Raw genomic sequence first — 16380 nt, 5'->3', positions numbered from 1 at the left:
TCCCACTCCCACTCTCCTCACCCTACTATACCCCATTCTCCCTCCCCATTGTTTGATTGCGTCTGTTTATTTGATACCCCACCTCGATACCCCGACAAGCAGTGTCCACAAACACAATCATGTCTTCGAAAGCCGTCAACCGTACGTCCCTTCCAGTGCTCCTGTATTGGCTGGCCCCTTTGCTAACAATTGCCAGGCCCGGTTGACCTAAAGCAAAAGGAAAAGGATGTCAACAACAAGCTCCAGCTGTTTGGTATCTTCCAAGGTATGTGCACGTGCTATTGGCGCGGCAACGCTCGTCTGCGTCGCACACGCTCCGCAACAATGCTGATTCTGTCCTCCCAGCCTTTGCGAACGGAAAGGTGCCGTCCAACAAGCAAATCGACGTGGCCCTCAACTCAGCCCTTGCGTCCCACCCGCTCAGCTCGCCCTCAAAGAAGCTGTCAAGTGAGGGCCAGAAGCTCGTGTCTGACCTAAAATCCGTCATTGAGCAGGCCAAGATCCTGCTCCTCACCAAGAACGAGGGCAATCTGCTACAAGACTTCATCTGGCAGGCCGAGCAGATCACCGGTGCCAACACCAGCTTACCCAACGCGCCTGTCGACAAGGACACCGCCAAGCAACACGGCAACGAGGCCCTGGATGGCCTGCGCACTCTCGGCACCCTTGTCATCTCCAACGGCCAATTCAGGAAGCTACTTTCTGATGCCTCTGTCCTGCTCCGAGACATTGCTGGCGATGCCGCTCAGAACACCGCCAACAAGGTAAAGCCCTCAGAAGATCGTCTCAACCGCCTCGACGAGCCGGCAGACGACAACACCTGGCACGAGACCCCGGATCTATCTAGGGACAAGCTCCGCAACCAGGCCAAGCAAAGCCTGCCATTCGGCAAGAAGGATGCCAAGGAGGCCGTTGGCGACGTCAACCAAGCTGCCAACCCTGAGGGATCCCGTGATCCCCGTGATACAGCTCAACGCGGTGCTCACGAGGGCCAGACTGGCGAGTCTACCGGTCTCGATGCCCGCGCCGCTGCCAACGTGGCCAAGCAAAAGGTTGACGAGAATGTGTCCGAGGAGGACAAGGACGCAGCTCGTGCCCGCCGTGATCAGCTGAACAACTACCTCAAGGGCAAGATGCCCGAAGAGCGTCGCGACCAGACCATTTGGCGCCTTAAGAAGATGGTCGTCGAAATCCAGGGTCATCAAGACTATCAGCGTGCCATCGAGACGCTACTCCGACTCGCAGAGCAGTATGCCGGCCACGGCAAGAACCTGGGCCAGCAGACCACAGGAACCGTCCAAGGTGCGCATCAAGACGATGCTCTTCAAGTCGCAGAAGCTGACCTCAAGGTGTGTAATACAGGATTTCATTCTGAGAACAAGCATTGGCTAACCAACCTAAAGACACTTCTCGAGCGATTTGCCAACAACACCTCGGCTGATGACCTCATCGAATCAATCAATCAGGTCTACAAGGATGCCGACCGCGATCCTGAGCTGAAGAACTGGTTCAAGCGCATTGATGCTTTCATTCGCAAGACGCTGCAGCAGCAGGGCTTCATCCTCGAGGATCGTTGCAACGACGAGTGGAACCGCCTTTACGATGATGGCCACCACTTGTTGCGCGGCCGTTACCGTGGCCACACTGATCGCATCGCCGACGAGTTCAAGTTCATTGGCGAGCAGTTCGATGCGGACCCGCAGAACAAGCAGTTTGCAGAGTCGGTCAACAGGCTGTTCCTCGACCTCGGAAACGATGAGAATGGCAAGACCGTGTTCAAGCCTCATCTTGTCAAGGACTTGACCGATGTCATCCTCCCCGGCATCTTCGAGAATGTTCGCTACATCCCTATTCCCCGCATCGAGTACAGCGACCCTCAGATCGACGCTGTCGTGGAGAATCTTGTCATCGAGGGCGACAACCTCGCCCCCAACTCCCTCGAGTTTGGTTCCGACAACTACTGGCGCTGGGGCCGCAAGACCATTTCGAGCAAGAACAAGAACAAGGTCATGCTATCCGTCTCCGGTGTGCAGATGGATCTTCGCGATGTCTCCTACTACATCAAGCGGAAGCAGGGCTTCCCTTCCATCACTGATAAGGGTGTGATGGATATCTTCATGGGCGGCTCTGGCTTCAGCTTCAAGGTCGAGATGGAGACTGCTGACGCGGCACGTGAGAACAACGCGCAGACTCACTTTTTCAAGGTTACCAAGGTTGAGTCCGATATCAAGAATCTCCAGATCAAGATGAAGAAGAGCAACCACAAGCTTCTCTTCAACATGTTCAAGCCCCTTCTCCTCAAGGTCATGCGCCCTGTTATCCAGAAGGTTTTGGAGAAGCAGATCAAGGACTCCGCCAATCAACTTGACGGCATCCTCTACGACATCAAGACTGAGGCTGACCGCGCCGAGGCTGAGGTCAAGCGCAACCCCGATCCTCAGAACATTCAGAACATCTACCAGCGTTACGCCTCTGCTGCCCAGAGGCGTGTCATGCAAGGCAAGCAGAAGAAGGAGGAGATCAAGGAGAAGACCAAGGATGTCCAGGTCAATGTGGCTGTTACTCAGCACGACTCCATCTTCAAGAACATCTCCCTACCTGGTGGCATTTCGTCCAAGGCTACTGAGTACAAGGAGCTCGCTGCCAAGGGTGACAAGTGGGAGAGTCCAATCTTCTCCATTGGATCTGCCAAGGAGTCTTCCAGCTTACCAAAGATTGGTAGCGTCACCCGCAAGCCTCATGGTCGTGCTGGTGGGTACGGTGGTCCCAACGACCAGGGTGCTGGTCAGGGTCTCGGTGCCTCTTCAGGTCTCAACCCTTCTCAGTATGATGGTACTAGCGGCTACGGCACTTCCAACCAGACTGGTCAGGGCATTTACCCCAACCAGGCAACTGGTGCTGGTCTGACTGGTGGGCTTCCTGGCTCCCAGCAGCACGGCCATGGTCTTGCAGGAGGTCAGGGACTCACTGGTGGCCAGGGACTTACTGGTGGCCAAGGACTTACTGGTAGCCAAGGGCTCACTGGTGGCCAAGGCCTTACTGGTGGCCTTCCTGGTACCCACGAGCATCAGCAGCAGCACGGTGGTCAAGGGTTCGGTACCCAAGTTGATAACGCCTTCAACGCGGCCCCTGGCACCACTGGTGGCACCACTGGCCTCGGCAACACGGCTGGAACACAGGGCAGCAACACGTACAGCACTACCTTTGGTGACCAAAACCCTGTTTTCCAGGGTCGCACCTAGACGAATGGCCAGTTGTGATACCCCGAGATCGGCATGATGCATGACTGCGGATCATGATAACGACTTCTCATTTCTTGATCATGGATGATACCACGATTGCGCTACGGCGCTCAGTACGAGGGTAAAAGAGGGTTTGTCTTTTGGTTTGTTTTGTAGCGGTGGATAGCAATAGGCCCTATTAATGTGGAGGATTTGGGCGGACTAGTCTGTCGCAAAAATGGTATTGCCTGCCGCCTGTAGTAATAGTTAATGCATGGGTCTTTTGAACTGATCACGTCTTTGTGTGTGCGTTGTGACTACTATGTTTGACACGGTCTATGGAGTTTAAGATGATTTCCTTTTGTAAACGGGTGAGGGGGATGAATTTGGACTTGGAGACGTGCTGTATGGTGGTGGGGTCATGCGTGGCACAAGAGGAGTCATAAGGTGGGAGGCAGATGGAGGCAGTTGATATAGAAACCATCAGATCAAAAAGACGGAAGCGGAAGAAACAACTCTGCATTCGATAAGCTTCCACTTAAGCCCTGCTCAAGGGCGGCAATATTACAACGACACTACTATAACATACTAAACTACTTTCCAAGCATGTATCCAAACAAAGGTATCAAAGGGACCCGTCAAAGGGCAGTAAGATGGGAAGTCGTAAATCGTGATGCATCGTTATGGACGAATTGGTGGTGATGGTTAGGAAGGAAAGTCGATGGACGGGCTGGTTGTGATTAGTGGTTGGTAGTGGTGCTCGTCGTCAAGGCGGACGAGAGAGGCGTATGTACAAATGAGTCAAGGTGGACCAAGGGGATGACTGTGGTTATTATTTCGATGGCTAGACCTCAGGTTGCTACGCCGGCGCAGACGTGGTAGTGGAAGAAGGCACCGCAGGTTGCTGCTGCGTTGGTTGCCCATTGCCCGTGTCTGGAGCTGTCTGGAGCACGCGCTTCTGTCCAGCATCCTTTTTCTTGGCCAGCAAGCTCTTGAAAGCTCCGAGGCATTTGGCCAGGGCGTTTTCGTCTGCCGCGCAGAACTTGAAGTTTTTCTCGTCGGATATGACTTGCATGCAGTATTGCTTGCTTCTCGACACCGAGTCGATGTCGACGGCATCGATGATGCTCGAAAAGGGTATGATGAGGCTGGCGGAGTATTCCTGGTCGTTCTTGTAGAAGGCCAGGCACTTGGGTCGTAGGACTAGCCAGACCTTCTTCCACTGGCGCACGCCGCGTTTGGACTTGAGCACGTACAGCCAGCCGTGGTAGACTACGCGCTCGTCGTCGGGCGTCGAGTCAATGTTGCTTTGCTGGCTGACATTGCGCTTCTGCTGCGAGCTCTTGGGGGGTAGGGAATTGGCGGAGCCCTGGAAGCCAGTGTCGGAGAAGTCAAAGTCTGAGATGGAGCCCCGCTCGTTGCCAGAGTAGTTGAGGGCTTGTGAAGGCCGTCGCGCGCTGTGCATGTTTTCTGGCGCCATGGAGCTCGAGGGTCGGGGCTCAGCCTCGGACGAGCTGGAGGCAATATTCTCCATGGCAGACCTGTTCAAGCCGGCGAAGGTCTTGGACTTGGAGCCGGACACAGGGCTCATGAGTTGCGGCTCTCCCTCGTCCTCATCGATGCGCGCCTCTGTGCGTATCAGGTCTACCCAGTCTTGTGCTTCCTTGTCGGAGGAAGCGCCGAGGTGATAGTTGCGCGCGGGCGAGAAGATGGCGAAGACGTGGTCCATTTTTTTCTTCGAGTCTCTCTGGCGGGCGACGGCGGTGATTTCCGAGAGGTTGATCTGGTGCCGCAGCTTCGTCTCGTCCTTGTCCCTGTATATCGAGAGGCAGTTTGGGCGCAGGACCACGTAGATGGGCTTCCACGACTGCGCAGGGGAATTAGCAGGCGCAGGGAGCTCAGGGCCGACGAGTAGCACCCACCTTGGTCTTGCGCGTACGCTTCACCACAGTGCCAGCCTTGATGATGCGGTCGAACTCGAAGCAGCCGTCTTGGTTGACGGGCGACATGACGCCTGTGGTGGTGGTAGCAGTAGTAGTGCTGGCGATGGCCGCCATCTTGTCGAAATGCGGCTGCGCAGGTGTAGCCAGCCTCATACCAGTTGAGCGCATTGCCATGGCTTTGGCTGGCGTTTGCTGTAAGCCGTTTTGGGCGAGAGTCGCCATGGCTGTGGCCGTGACATTGACGGGCAAGGGGGTGTGTATACTCCTAATATACAACATGGGCGACGGCGGCAGGCGAGCGACAGGGGGAATGCATGGAGCCGCAACTGCACCACCGTCGAGGGGCAGGCAGGCAGACAGCAGGAATGTGAAGCAGGAGGGACTAAACAAGGGGCTATAAATAAAAGGAATATAACAACAAAAAGAGCGCCGATTGCAGCCGTTGACGTTGGACTGGTCTTGCAACGTCGACGCGCCCAGAGAGTGACGACGCCGCTGAGCGAATCATGGCGGGGTTCCTTGCAGCCCGCCAGACAAGTTCCACCCATTTTCCATTTCCACCGCACCCAGCCCGCCAGACTCGCCTTTGGCAGCAAACCTCAGTTCAGCCTTTGTTGCAAGGACACGACGTGGTCCATTCTGCCCAATACTAGCCCACACGCTCCTTGTCATTTGATCTGGGTACCGTGTGAAACGCTTCCCACTGCATCGAGGCACCACATAGCGCCGCATTCGCGCCCGCCGCCAGTTTCAGAAACACCAAGGCCACCCCGTCGCCATTATGCCTGTGGTCCCCAGCGACAAGCTGGTCTCGCTCCAGCAGTCGCCCGAAGGCATCAGAAACGCTAGTCTTCACGCCCGCATAGCAGCAGCCCTTCGCCGCTAACCTTGTTGCCCAGATCTGCATCCTCGCGCATGTCGACCATGGCAAAACCTCCCTCACCGACGCCCTCATCGCCACCAACGGCATCATCTCCCCCAAGCTCGCCGGCAAGATTAGGTTTCTAGACTCGAGACCGGACGAGCAGCTGCGCGGCATCACCATGGAGTCGTCGGCCATCTCGCTGTACTTTTCGCTCTTGCGCCGCTCTGCCCCAGACGCGCAGCCCGAACACAAAGAGGTGCTCATCAACTTGATAGACTCGCCAGGCCATGTAGACTTTAGCTACGAGGTCTCTACCGCATCGCGTCTCTGTGATGGCGCCGTCGTGCTCGTAGACGCCGTCGAAGGCGTATGTAGTCAGACAGTGACCGTGCTGCGCCAGACATGGATCGAGAAGCTGAAGCCTTTGCTCGTCATCAACAAAATGGATAGGCTAATCACAGAACTGAAAATGAGTCCAGCAGAAGCATACACACACCTGAGCAAGCTGCTCGAACAGGTAAACGCCGTCATGGGTAGCTTCTACCAAGGCGAGCGCATGGAAGACGATCTTCGCTGGCGCGAGAAGATGGAAGAACGACTAACGGCAGTGGCTGCCGACAAGGCGGACACAAGACCATCCACCATGCTAGAAAACGGTGACAGCATAGATACCACCAGCACCCCGGCTGAGTACGAGGAAAAGGACGACCAAGACATTTACTTTGCACCAGAGAAGAACAACGTCATCTTCGGCAGTGCCATTGATGGCTGGGCCTTCACCGTGAAGCAGTTCGCGGGTCTCTACGAGCGGAAGCTAGGTATCAAGCGCGCCGTGCTTGAAAAGGTACTGTGGGGCGACTTCTACCTAGATCCCAAGACGAAACGAGTGCTCGGATCCAAGCATCTGAAGGGCCGACACCTCAAGCCCATGTTCGTCCAGCTAGTTTTGGACAACATATGGGCTCTATACGAGGCTACCACTGGAGGTAACAACGGGAAGGGGTGCGTGGATTTCCTTTCCTTGTCAACTGCGGTTCCCTGCTTGCACTGTATATACCTTATCAATATACTTATCCCTTTCCCAACAGAGATCCCACAATGGTCGAAAAGATCACCAAGTCGCTCAGCCTCAATCTCCCAGCGCACATCCTTCGATCGCGCGACCCGCGTGCGCTCTTGATGGCGCTCTTTGCGGCTTGGCTTCCCCTTTCGACGGCACTCCTAGTGTCAGTCACCGAGTATTTGCCTCCACCCTCGAAGGCGCAGGCTGAGAGGATGCCCGAGATCATAGACACCTCACCAGGCGCTGATTACGTTGCTCCCGAGGTCCGAGATGCAATGACCAGCTTCAAGACGGCCAAGGATGCCCCTGTTGTTGCCTACGTGAGCAAGATGATTTCCGTACCCGAAAGCGAGCTGCCGCAGAACAAGCGCAGAGGTGGAGCTCTGACAGCCGAAGAGGCAAGAGACTTGGGCCGGAAGAAGCGAGCAGAAATAGCACGACAGCAAGCCGTAGCAAATGGCGAAAGTGCAGATGTCGACAGTGTCACCGAAGCGCTCAGCTCTGCTGCCATCGGCAAAACAGAGACGCCTGAAGAAGTAACACCAGAAGCAGGAGAAGAAGGAACGGAACATTTGATTGGCTTCGCTCGAATCTTTTCGGGAACCCTGAGCGTTGGAGACGAGGTCTATGTTCTTGGTCCCAAGTTCACGCCCGCGAACCCTCACGCTGCCCCAGAGCCGAAGAAGGTCAAAGTCACAGCGCTATACCTAATGATGGGTCGTGGTCTAGAACCCCTAACATCCGTACCCGCCGGGGTTGTCTTTGGGATTGGTGGGCTTGAAGGGCACATACTCAAGTCCGGCACACTCTGCTCACAATTGCCTGGATCTGTAAATCTTGCTGGTGTTCAGATGGGCACACAACCTATCGTCCGCGTTGCGCTGGAGCCTGAGAATCCCTACGATCTAGACAAAATGATCAAGGGACTGAACCTGCTGGTGCAAAGCGACCCGTGTGCCGAGTACGAGCAGCTGCCGAGTGGAGAGCACGTCATTCTCACAGCAGGCGAACTGCATCTCGAGCGCTGTTTGAAGGATCTTCGAGAGCGCTTCGCAAAGTGCGAGATTCAGGCGGGCGAGCCCATCGTACCATACAGAGAATCGATCGTTGCTGCAGCCGAGATGAACCCGCCCAAGGACCCGAACCTACCTCGAGGAACTGTCATTGGCGAAACCGCAAGTAAACATGTCTCCGTACGTCTACGAGTACGCCCGTTACCCTCCAGTGTGACCGACTTCCTCGGCAAAAACGCAGGCGCGATCAAAAGACTATATTCAGAGAGAAGAGACGAGGATGGAGGCCATCCCCCAGGTGCCCATGCACCGCACGAGGCTACTGGAGCCGAAGACGATGGAATCCAAGAGGCTGAGCAACGAGAGATTGGGCAGAGTCTCGACTTTGCTGACTTCAAGAAGCAGCTGAAGGAGGCTTTTGCAGAAGCAAAGGGACAGAAGGAGATATGGACGGACGTGATTGAGCAGATTACAGCGTTTGGACCCAGAAGAATAGGACCGAACATCTTAGTAGATGCAACAAAAGCTGGGATATGTGGCAAAGCGTAAGTCCGCGAGCTGTTCTATCAACTGCATACCATACTAAGTATGCTCCTAGGCTCCGGGAATCTGCATCCCCAGACCCTGACACCGAAACGCACTCGGATCGCGCCATCACTGCACATACATTTGCCTCGACAATAGCCTATGCCTTTCAGCTTGCAACAGCACAAGGTCCTTGCTGCGCAGAGCCCGTTCAGGGTGTGGCCGTCTTTCTCGAAGACGTGATCCTCAATATACCTAACGACGAGTCAGCACAAGACCGTGGTCGGCTTACCGGCGAGGTCATCAAAGCGGTCCGCTCGAGTATCCATCAAGGATTCCTAGACTGGTCTCCAAGAATGCTGCTGGCAATGTACTCGTGTGAAATTCAGGCGTCTACGGATGTTTTGGGTAGGGTCTATGCCGTGCTTACAAGAAGGAGGGGAACCATACTTAGCGAGACGCTATCCTCCACCTCCTCCGCCTCCACCACAGGAAATCAAACATTCACCATCCTCGCCCACCTCCCTGTCGCCGAGTCCTTTGGCTTCTCGGATGAAATCCGTAAACGGTCGTCTGGCTCTGCTTCGCCGCAATTACGCTTCGCGGGCTTTGAGATGCTGGACGAAGATCCATTCTGGGTTCCGTTTACAGAGGATGAGCTGGAGGACCTTGGGGAACTAGCAGACAAAGAGAATGTAGCGAAGAGGTACGTAGACAAAGTCAGACGGAGGAAGGGGTTGCTCGTCAGGGAAGTGCTTGTTAGGGACGCAGAGAAACAGAAGACGCTTAAGCGGTAGGCTAGGGAGAAACTTCAAGTCTGAGAGGTCGTGTGGAGACATGCATGAAGAAGCCTTAAAAAAGTGGTTCGTGTCAATTGAGAATGAGTTGGTGATGACATGGAGGGGCACATGCAACACGGGGCTATGTGCGTATAAAATCTTTACCCAGGCTATAACCTGCTCCTACTTCCTCATATACATTGCTAGTCTTGAATAGGGGAGTGTGAAGGACGAATAGATTAATACGACGCCTCGACTCCTCCTAATACACAACGAGCCTTACTTGTAACGCGTTACTTGTTGCGAAAAAAGCCCGGAGTGTTTCGCGACTAGTCGCAGCGCCCCCACCACGAATGACATCACCAACACCCCTCCGGTTCGGTCCGCCCTTCACCCTCCAGCCGCGTTTCATCAGGACGAAGTCCCCAAACTGGCAGTTGCAAAAGCTGATCGTCTTGGCGCCTAGTGCACATGCAAGGAAGAATCTTATCTGATTGATAAGATAATCTCCTCATCATGCAGGATCCTGATCGATTCCTTCCCGTCGCTCCAATCGCGGGGGTAGACGGTCAGAGACGATCATCCTGTGTGGGCATGTAGCGTGTTTTGGCGTGCTTGCTTGCGCAGATTTTGATGGCCCGATGACGGACGGGGACTTTTAGTTTGCTAGAGAGACATAGCGGGTTGGAAGAGAGAAGAAAAAAAGTATTTGGGCTCCGTCATACCCCCCTCTTGCTGGTGGTGTCTTTTGCTGCTCACGCCTCTGTACACGGCTTTCCCCCCCCTCCCAATACAGATATACCCTTTTCTTCTCCCCTTTTTGCCTTTTGCCGAGTTGGCCGAGACAAGATGGGTTCCGTACAGCAAGACATTGCTACGCTTAACAGCCTCGCGGCTCAGATCAGCGAGCTGGCTGCCAAAATGACCAAGCAGCTCGAAGCAGACAAGGTCCCACCCGTGACGCTTCTAGCAGACAGCCCGATCAAATACGAGCGGCTCCCAGGCGACGTCTTCTTGACTCGCCAGCTCCTTGAAGATGCGCTGAAGGACATGTGGATCTTGAGCCAGGGGCCCAGCGAGAGCGTCTTCAACTACGTGCACATGGCCATCCCGGACACTTCATGCTTGAACATCCTCAACCAATTCGACTTCTGGAACGCGGTGCCCGTGGGCGGGCAAGCGAGCTACGAGGAAATAGCAAAGTACACCAAGCTCCCCCTTGAAGTAGTCAGCCGCGTGCTAGACCACGCAATCACCATGCGCTTCTTCGTCAAGCCCTCTCCAACCGCTACGTCCGTCCTGCACACCTCGCGCTCCGCCGCGCTCGCCAAAGACTCCGGGCTCTCCGCCCTCGTCCAGATGGTCCTGGACGAGACGGGCCCGCCCATGTTCCTGCTTCCAGAAGCGCTCCGCCGCTTCAGCCAGGGCAAGCCCGAGATTACCAAGAACATGAAGGAGACGGCGTTCAAGCTGTGCTATTCGGGCGGTGCGTGGGGCGACTATGAGAATAGCTGGGACTTTATTGAGAATGATGGCGAGGGAGAGAAGAAGGGCTGGCGCCAGAGGAACTTTGTAAAGTTCATGGCGTACATCAAGGATCTGTTCGGCACCGAGGGGATCGTGCTCGATGCTATTGATTGGAAGGCCGCGGGCGATGTCACAGTAGTCGACGTGAGTTTTTCTCCCCTACTCTCGATTTTGAATCAAAGAGCGGTACTTTCGGGGGCTCATAAGGAAATATTGCTAACTGTCCATTCCAGCTCGGCGGCTCAGCAGGCCACGACGACGCCGTCCTGGCGACCAAATTCCCCAATCTGAAGATCATAGTTGAAGACCTGCCCGAAGTCGCCCCCGTCTTCGAAAAAGAATTCCCCTCCGACCTACGATCGCGCGTGTCGTTCCGTACGCACAACCTATTCGACCCGCAGCCGGTCTCAGCAGACATCTACATTATGAAGTGGATCCTGCACGACTGGCCGGACGTCGAGTCAGTCAAGATCCTGCAGGCGCTGCGGCCGGCGCTCAAGCCCGGAGCGCGCATTGTGTTTATTGATTACGTGGGCAAGCAGGAGCCCAGCGAGGAGGAGCTGCCGAGGAGTATCCAGGGCTTTGGTACCGCGACGGACTTGCGCATGATGGCCCTGTTCAATGCGAAGGAGAGGCCGGTGCAGGCGTGGAAGGAGATTTTCAAACAGGCGGATGAGAGGTACGATGTTGTCAGGGTCAAGGCGGATCCGTTGAGCTTCATGTGTGTACTAGAGGCTGTGTGGAGGGGCTAATCGATAGCTCCATGACGTCGTCGAGCGGTTAGCTATACCAGAGTAAAGGTCACACAAATAAATACCTTCTAGTAGTCCATCTCCGCTAGGCGTGTCTCACTCAGCCTATTGATGTTCAACATGATCTGGATGGAGTAACTGCTGCATTAAATCTAATCATTGGCAAATCCTCCCTGTGTGTATCTTCTCCATGCCAACCAACATGCCTCCATATGCTCGTCTATTTCTATGCACGCTGAAATGCGAACACGGCTGTATCGAACGACAACTTCACCCTCCTAAAAAAAAGAACCAAAACGCCGCGGCTCCATGTTACCACCCTTGGATATAGATCTACTACAAGAAGTAACAAAACATACTTTACTTTCTTCGCATCAGCTTACTCAGCCCACTCTTCTTGCCGGTCTCTCTCTCCTCTTTCTCCTTGGCATCCTCGGCAGCGCGCTCATCCTTGGTCGGTATACGAGGTTGATCTGCAAATCGGATGCCCGGTGCTCGAGGCGGTGGCAGAGCCTGCTTCTGCTCGCCTGCTCTCGAATGCGTTCCACGACCCGTCTCGAGCGGGTCGCCGGTTTCCTCGTCTTCAGAATCCGACTCTGGCGAGTCATCTTCACCTACTCCAAGCGCGCCGAGACGACGTTTGCGCTCTGCTGCTGTTTCACCATCGAAACTTTCGTTTTCCTGGGGCCCCTGTTTGCTCTCGGGAGAGAGGGACCGCGGTCTGCGTGTGGTTGGTGGTGGTGGTGAAGAGGACCCTTTCAGGGCGCCAAGGCGACGACGGCGTTCCGCAGGGGTCTCCTCTTCAGAAGCTGCCTCGAAATAGTCGTTGCGAGGTTCTTGCTGAGTGGGTTGTGACTGTTCAGACGCTAGACGGCGGCGGCGCTGTGCAGCGGTTTCATCCTTCTGGGCAAGTGAGTAGCTAGCTAGGTCTTCTCGCACCGAGTGGAACGGTACGTCTTCGTTGTTGCTGTCGACCAGCGTCAAGCCTTCAGGGCCGCGAGCGCGTCCCTCCTTGTCTGCTACAGGCGACTCGATCTTATGAATCTCAGCCTCGCCCTCTTCGCCAACGACCGGAGGAACATTTGCTTCCGTCGCTGCTGCTTGTCGACGCTGAGCGTCCTTGTGATCCCTTGCATCCTGCTCTGCCGCCGTCTTGACAGCGTCAGGGACGTCGCTATTCTGAACAAATTTCGCACGATCCTTCGGATTCATCTGAGCCATTTGCTGGATAAACTCCATTTTGCTCATCCTGCGACCACCGGCATTGACAGTGAAGCGAAGAAGATCATCATCATCATCATCGTCAGTTGGCTTCTTCTTCTTGCCCTCAGTGCCTTCAGTGCCAGATGGCCCGGCTTCTTGGTGAGTTGGTATTCCCATGTGCGTTCCCATCCTCTTTAGGCTCTGGATAGCGCGACTAGAAGACTCCACCATAGTTTGGCCACGCTGTGTTCCAGGACGTTGTTCTTTCTTGGATGCAGAGGGTATGTCGTACTTCTTGATAACCTCTCCATCTTCATCTTCGACAATAATGGTGTTACCAAATTGGTAGGCCAGAGCTGGCCCACGTTGCCGCGTGGGTTTTTGAGCCTTTGAAGAGTCTGCGACATTGTCCTCGTGATGGTGATGATGTTTCCCGGAAAAGCTCTGCATTCGTTTTCGCCAGGTCTTTTGAGGATGCTCAATGGCATCCTCTATCTTTCCAGGAGCTTCTTCAAGCTTGCCACCATGCTCTTTCTGCGCGACACCGTGTTCAACATCCTCTTCCACCAAAAGTTCCTTCGCTCTGTCTGCATCATGCTCCTGCCTCTGTCTCCCGTGCTCACCGTTGCTATCCCGAACTTCGAGAACATTGCCTTCATGGTCTTCGATGATGGTCTTGTCGCCCTCTTGATATATCTCCTCTTCTGGTTCGCGCATCTTCATCTTCTCTTTTCCGCTTGACGAGCTATCGCTGGAAGCAGCCATATTGTCAGCAAATGTGTCCGTATCTTGTTCTGGTGATGTGACCTCTGCCTTCTCCTCATCGCGTCTAGAAGGAGCAATAGCAGACTGAGAAATTGGTCCACCAGGACCTCGACCGGCATCCCATCGTTTCCGCCGGTTGGTGGCACGGACTGAATTGGAGCGACTGGCGTTCTCTTCCTCTTTCTGGCGACGCAGAAAGGTGCCCGCGAAGCCAGTTGAAGGAAGCAGACCTGGCCCAGTCACTTCTGCCTTCTCATCAATCGACGACTCGGATGGACGCCGACCAACAGACATGGACGATCTCGAGCGGGACTGGATACGAGGAAGACGGTCCATCCAGCCAGGTCCATCCTCGTTCGCCTGGGTGTACGAGAGAGAGATTGTGAGCGTGTTGATGCGTTTGCCCAGGGTGAATACAGCAATTGAACTACCGTGAACAACGATACTGACGATTACGAGGAAACATGTGATTGGCCATATCATCTCGATGATGTTCAAGTGCTCGAATCCTTCCTCGGGGAGTACAGCCAAGGGCGTTGTTGACTCGGTCTCTAGCTCGGCTCTTGCAAGGATAGCAACAAATAAGCCACCGACTCCGATAGGCCCGAAATGACCAGCGAAGGAAGCTTCTCGCCAGGTCTTGATGTCGGGTATGACGGGTTTGAGCAATAGCATAATGGGTAAGCGGCGGAAGAAGAGCACCAAGAGGCCTAGAACAACGAGGCGCCATGGTGACAAACCGAGGATCTCTGGGGCGTTGAACTGCCCCCAAGGAATGATTGCGCCAAAGTAAACGAAGAAGGCCAAATTGATGAGCAAATCGATAACGTTGGAAACGTGCGATTCTTCGGTCTTTTCGAGGAACCAACCGTCGTTCGAAAAGCCTACTCCACAAGCAAAGCCTACGAGCAAATCATCTAGACCGAGCAAAGCACCCGAGCCGGCGCACCAAAGGGCGAGGACAAAGTAGAAGACGAGGAAACTCTCGCGGTCGATGAGGTCTTTTTCGTGGGCCCATCGAATGGCGCGACGAGCAGCATATCCGATTACCACTCCATAAATAGCGCCAAACAGACATTCGTAGAGGACGGTGTAGCAAATCCAGTGGTAAGCGACCTTGGTAGCGTCCGGGCGGTAGCGGATGAGATAGATGGCCAGGTAGACAAAGGGGAAAGCCATGCCATCGTTGCAGCCAGATTCAGCCGACAACAAATCTCGCAAATGCTTGGGGACTCGTTTCGCGAACTTGCCCTTTCCGACGACCGAGGAGGCTAGGACAGGATCAGTAGCCGTAACGCAAGCGGCAATGCAAAGGCTGTCGAGCCAATTCAGATGGGTATGGAAGAGCCCCCAGATGAACAGACTGGTAATGAGCCAGCCGAATGTCATGACGGGGATAAGCAACAGCGTAACCGACTTCCAGTGCTTTTCCATGTACGCTCTCGGCAATTCGACTCCTACGGCAAAACATTGTACGACCAGGACAATACGCGAGAACTCTAGGGTGATCAGGTCAACATTGCCCCATGATGCGGGATCTATCAAGTCGGCGGCATGCGGGCCAAAGATGATGCCACAGAGGGTAGCCACCGTGGCTTCACCAATGTAGAGGCGCTCCTTGATTACGGAGGAACATAGCATGAACAGGCTGGTGAAGCCGCCCAGGATGATGTAGACCAAATGCGGCTTCGTAATCGACAGGTGGTCCCACGCCATTGCGGCGCGTGTGAATCCTTTTCTTTGTGTGCGCGTCTATCACGATCTTATACGTCTCGTGTGCGACGAGGGAAGAAGTTTGGTGAAGCCCAAGTTGGGATGCATGTACACGAGGCTGCGTTCAATCGCGGGCCCTAGGAGAGAAGGGGTATGGGAGGATCGAAGGGTCTGGCGGGGTTGTGGGGAAGGCGCGATTCGCCTGTAAGTATGTGGGTGTGGAGAATCTGCAAAGCGACGGACGGGTTAGTAATGAGTTTGGAATTTGAAGAGCCAGAGTCAAGAGGTCCCCCAGGACGAGGCTTCGCAGGGTGGAGTGAGCTTACAGAGAGACGCCCGTTCAGCTCGGCGCAGGCTCTTCAGAGGCTTGATTTGGGAGCGAGAGGCTCAAGACGCGCCAAAAGCAGCTGGTATGCAGCAGCCTCAGGGATTGATTTCTACAGAAAGATGCAGGCGGCGGTTCCTCAGGGCTCAAATGGGGGCGCACCAATTGCGCGTTGCAGGCTTCGACGAGGCAAATGTCTGCTCGACTGCAGAGGGTGGCAGAGGGCAGACAAGACGGCGGACATGTCCCGGGTGTTTAATACTAGCGCAGGATTATCGTGGCTAAGAACTTGGCTGCACCTTGGCCTACGAATCTTCACCAACCCGCGATGCTGCATGTGGACCAATGGCGCGCCACTCGCGGATGATGCAGCTCAACGAATTGAAGGACGGGGGGAATTCTTACCACCAAAGATGGATGGGTTCTGGATGGTGCAAAGAGTGGTTTGAAATGGGAACGACGTCAATGGTCCCTGTTATCTCTTCTTTCTTTCTCCGTGTCTGGTCAAAGAAAACCAAACGACGGCGCTGGGGGCGGAGGCCACTGGTTTCCGATTGGCAGGACAACGACCACCCCAACTTCTTGTGCGCCAACCCACGTGCATGGGGGTACGGTACGGTACTGTATTATAGGCCTGGCTATGCACATGAATGTGTGAGAATACAGGCAGGGCGCTGTCACGGGCA

At 54.8% G+C, this 16380-nt stretch overlaps 5 protein-coding genes across 5 annotated transcripts; 3 read left to right on the top strand and 2 right to left on the bottom strand.

Moving 5' to 3' along the window:
• Positions 1–119: 119 nt before the first annotated feature.
• K460DRAFT_352217 (uncharacterized protein) lies at positions 120–3242 on the top strand (the record flags this gene model as incomplete). Its single annotated transcript, XM_040931631.1, has 4 exons — positions 120–141; positions 197–265; positions 346–1349; positions 1404–3242. 4 exons carry the CDS (start codon positions 120–122, stop codon positions 3240–3242), a joined length of 2934 nt encoding a protein of 977 aa, XP_040789592.1.
• A 447-nt stretch (positions 3243–3689) lies between these two features.
• K460DRAFT_363139 (PH domain-like protein) lies at positions 3690–5634 on the bottom strand. Its single transcript, XM_040932766.1, has 2 exons — positions 5144–5634; positions 3690–5088 (listed from the first exon to the last, which is right to left on the bottom strand). Exons 1-2 carry the CDS (start codon positions 5384–5386, stop codon positions 4081–4083), a joined length of 1251 nt encoding a protein of 416 aa, XP_040789591.1. The 5' UTR covers positions 5387–5634; the 3' UTR covers positions 3690–4080.
• An 88-nt stretch (positions 5635–5722) lies between these two features.
• Positions 5723–9686, top strand: K460DRAFT_413836 (P-loop containing nucleoside triphosphate hydrolase protein). The gene is made up of 4 exons (XM_040937631.1): positions 5723–6008; positions 6064–7031; positions 7118–8650; positions 8704–9686. Exons 1-4 carry the CDS (start codon positions 5946–5948, stop codon positions 9425–9427), a joined length of 3288 nt encoding a protein of 1095 aa, XP_040789590.1. The 5' UTR covers positions 5723–5945; the 3' UTR covers positions 9428–9686.
• A 314-nt stretch (positions 9687–10000) lies between these two features.
• K460DRAFT_363136 (S-adenosyl-L-methionine-dependent methyltransferase) lies at positions 10001–11774 on the top strand. The gene is made up of 2 exons (XM_040932765.1): positions 10001–11080; positions 11170–11774. The coding sequence occupies exons 1-2, from the start codon at positions 10259–10261 to the stop codon at positions 11686–11688; spliced, it is 1341 nt and encodes a 446-aa protein (XP_040789589.1). The 5' UTR covers positions 10001–10258; the 3' UTR covers positions 11689–11774.
• Positions 11775–11792: 18 nt separating this feature from the next.
• Positions 11793–15755, bottom strand: K460DRAFT_51881 (uncharacterized protein). Its single transcript, XM_040938484.1, has 2 exons — positions 15696–15755; positions 11793–15596 (listed from the first exon to the last, which is right to left on the bottom strand). Exon 2 carries the CDS (start codon positions 15370–15372, stop codon positions 12049–12051), a length of 3324 nt encoding a protein of 1107 aa, XP_040789588.1. The 5' UTR covers positions 15373–15596; positions 15696–15755; the 3' UTR covers positions 11793–12048.
• Positions 15756–16380: the final 625 nt, after the last annotated feature.

The sequence above is a fragment of the Cucurbitaria berberidis genome (assembly GCF_010015615.1).
Source record: "Cucurbitaria berberidis CBS 394.84 unplaced genomic scaffold K460scaffold_2, whole genome shotgun sequence".
Classification (NCBI taxonomy): Eukaryota; Fungi; Ascomycota; class Dothideomycetes; order Pleosporales; family Cucurbitariaceae; genus Cucurbitaria; species Cucurbitaria berberidis.
The sequence above is the reverse complement of the archived record's forward strand: the minus strand, read 5'-3'. Positions and strand labels throughout refer to the sequence as shown.

Excerpts from the sequence above, each read along its gene's own strand:
- K460DRAFT_51881 (XM_040938484.1), bottom strand. The coding sequence starts at position 15,372 with ATGGCGTGGGACCACCTGTCGATTACGAAGCCGCATTTGGTCTACATC.
- K460DRAFT_363136 (XM_040932765.1), top strand. The coding sequence starts at position 10,259 with ATGGGTTCCGTACAGCAAGACATTGCTACGCTTAACAGCCTCGCGGCT. Across the intron at positions 11,081-11,169 it reads GCGATGTCACAGTAGTCGAC|CTCGGCGGCTCAGCAGGCCA; the intron begins GTGAGTTTTTCT and ends TGTCCATTCCAG.
- K460DRAFT_363139 (XM_040932766.1), bottom strand. The coding sequence starts at position 5,386 with ATGGCGACTCTCGCCCAAAACGGCTTACAGCAAACGCCAGCCAAAGCC. Across the intron at positions 5,089-5,143 it reads AGCGTACGCGCAAGACCAAG|TCGTGGAAGCCCATCTACGT; the intron begins GTGGGTGCTACT and ends TCCCCTGCGCAG.
- K460DRAFT_413836 (XM_040937631.1), top strand. The coding sequence starts at position 5,946 with ATGCCTGTGGTCCCCAGCGACAAGCTGGTCTCGCTCCAGCAGTCGCCC. Across the intron at positions 7,032-7,117 it reads GGAGGTAACAACGGGAAGGG|AGATCCCACAATGGTCGAAA; the intron begins GTGCGTGGATTT and ends CTTTCCCAACAG. Across the intron at positions 8,651-8,703 it reads GCTGGGATATGTGGCAAAGC|GCTCCGGGAATCTGCATCCC; the intron begins GTAAGTCCGCGA and ends GTATGCTCCTAG.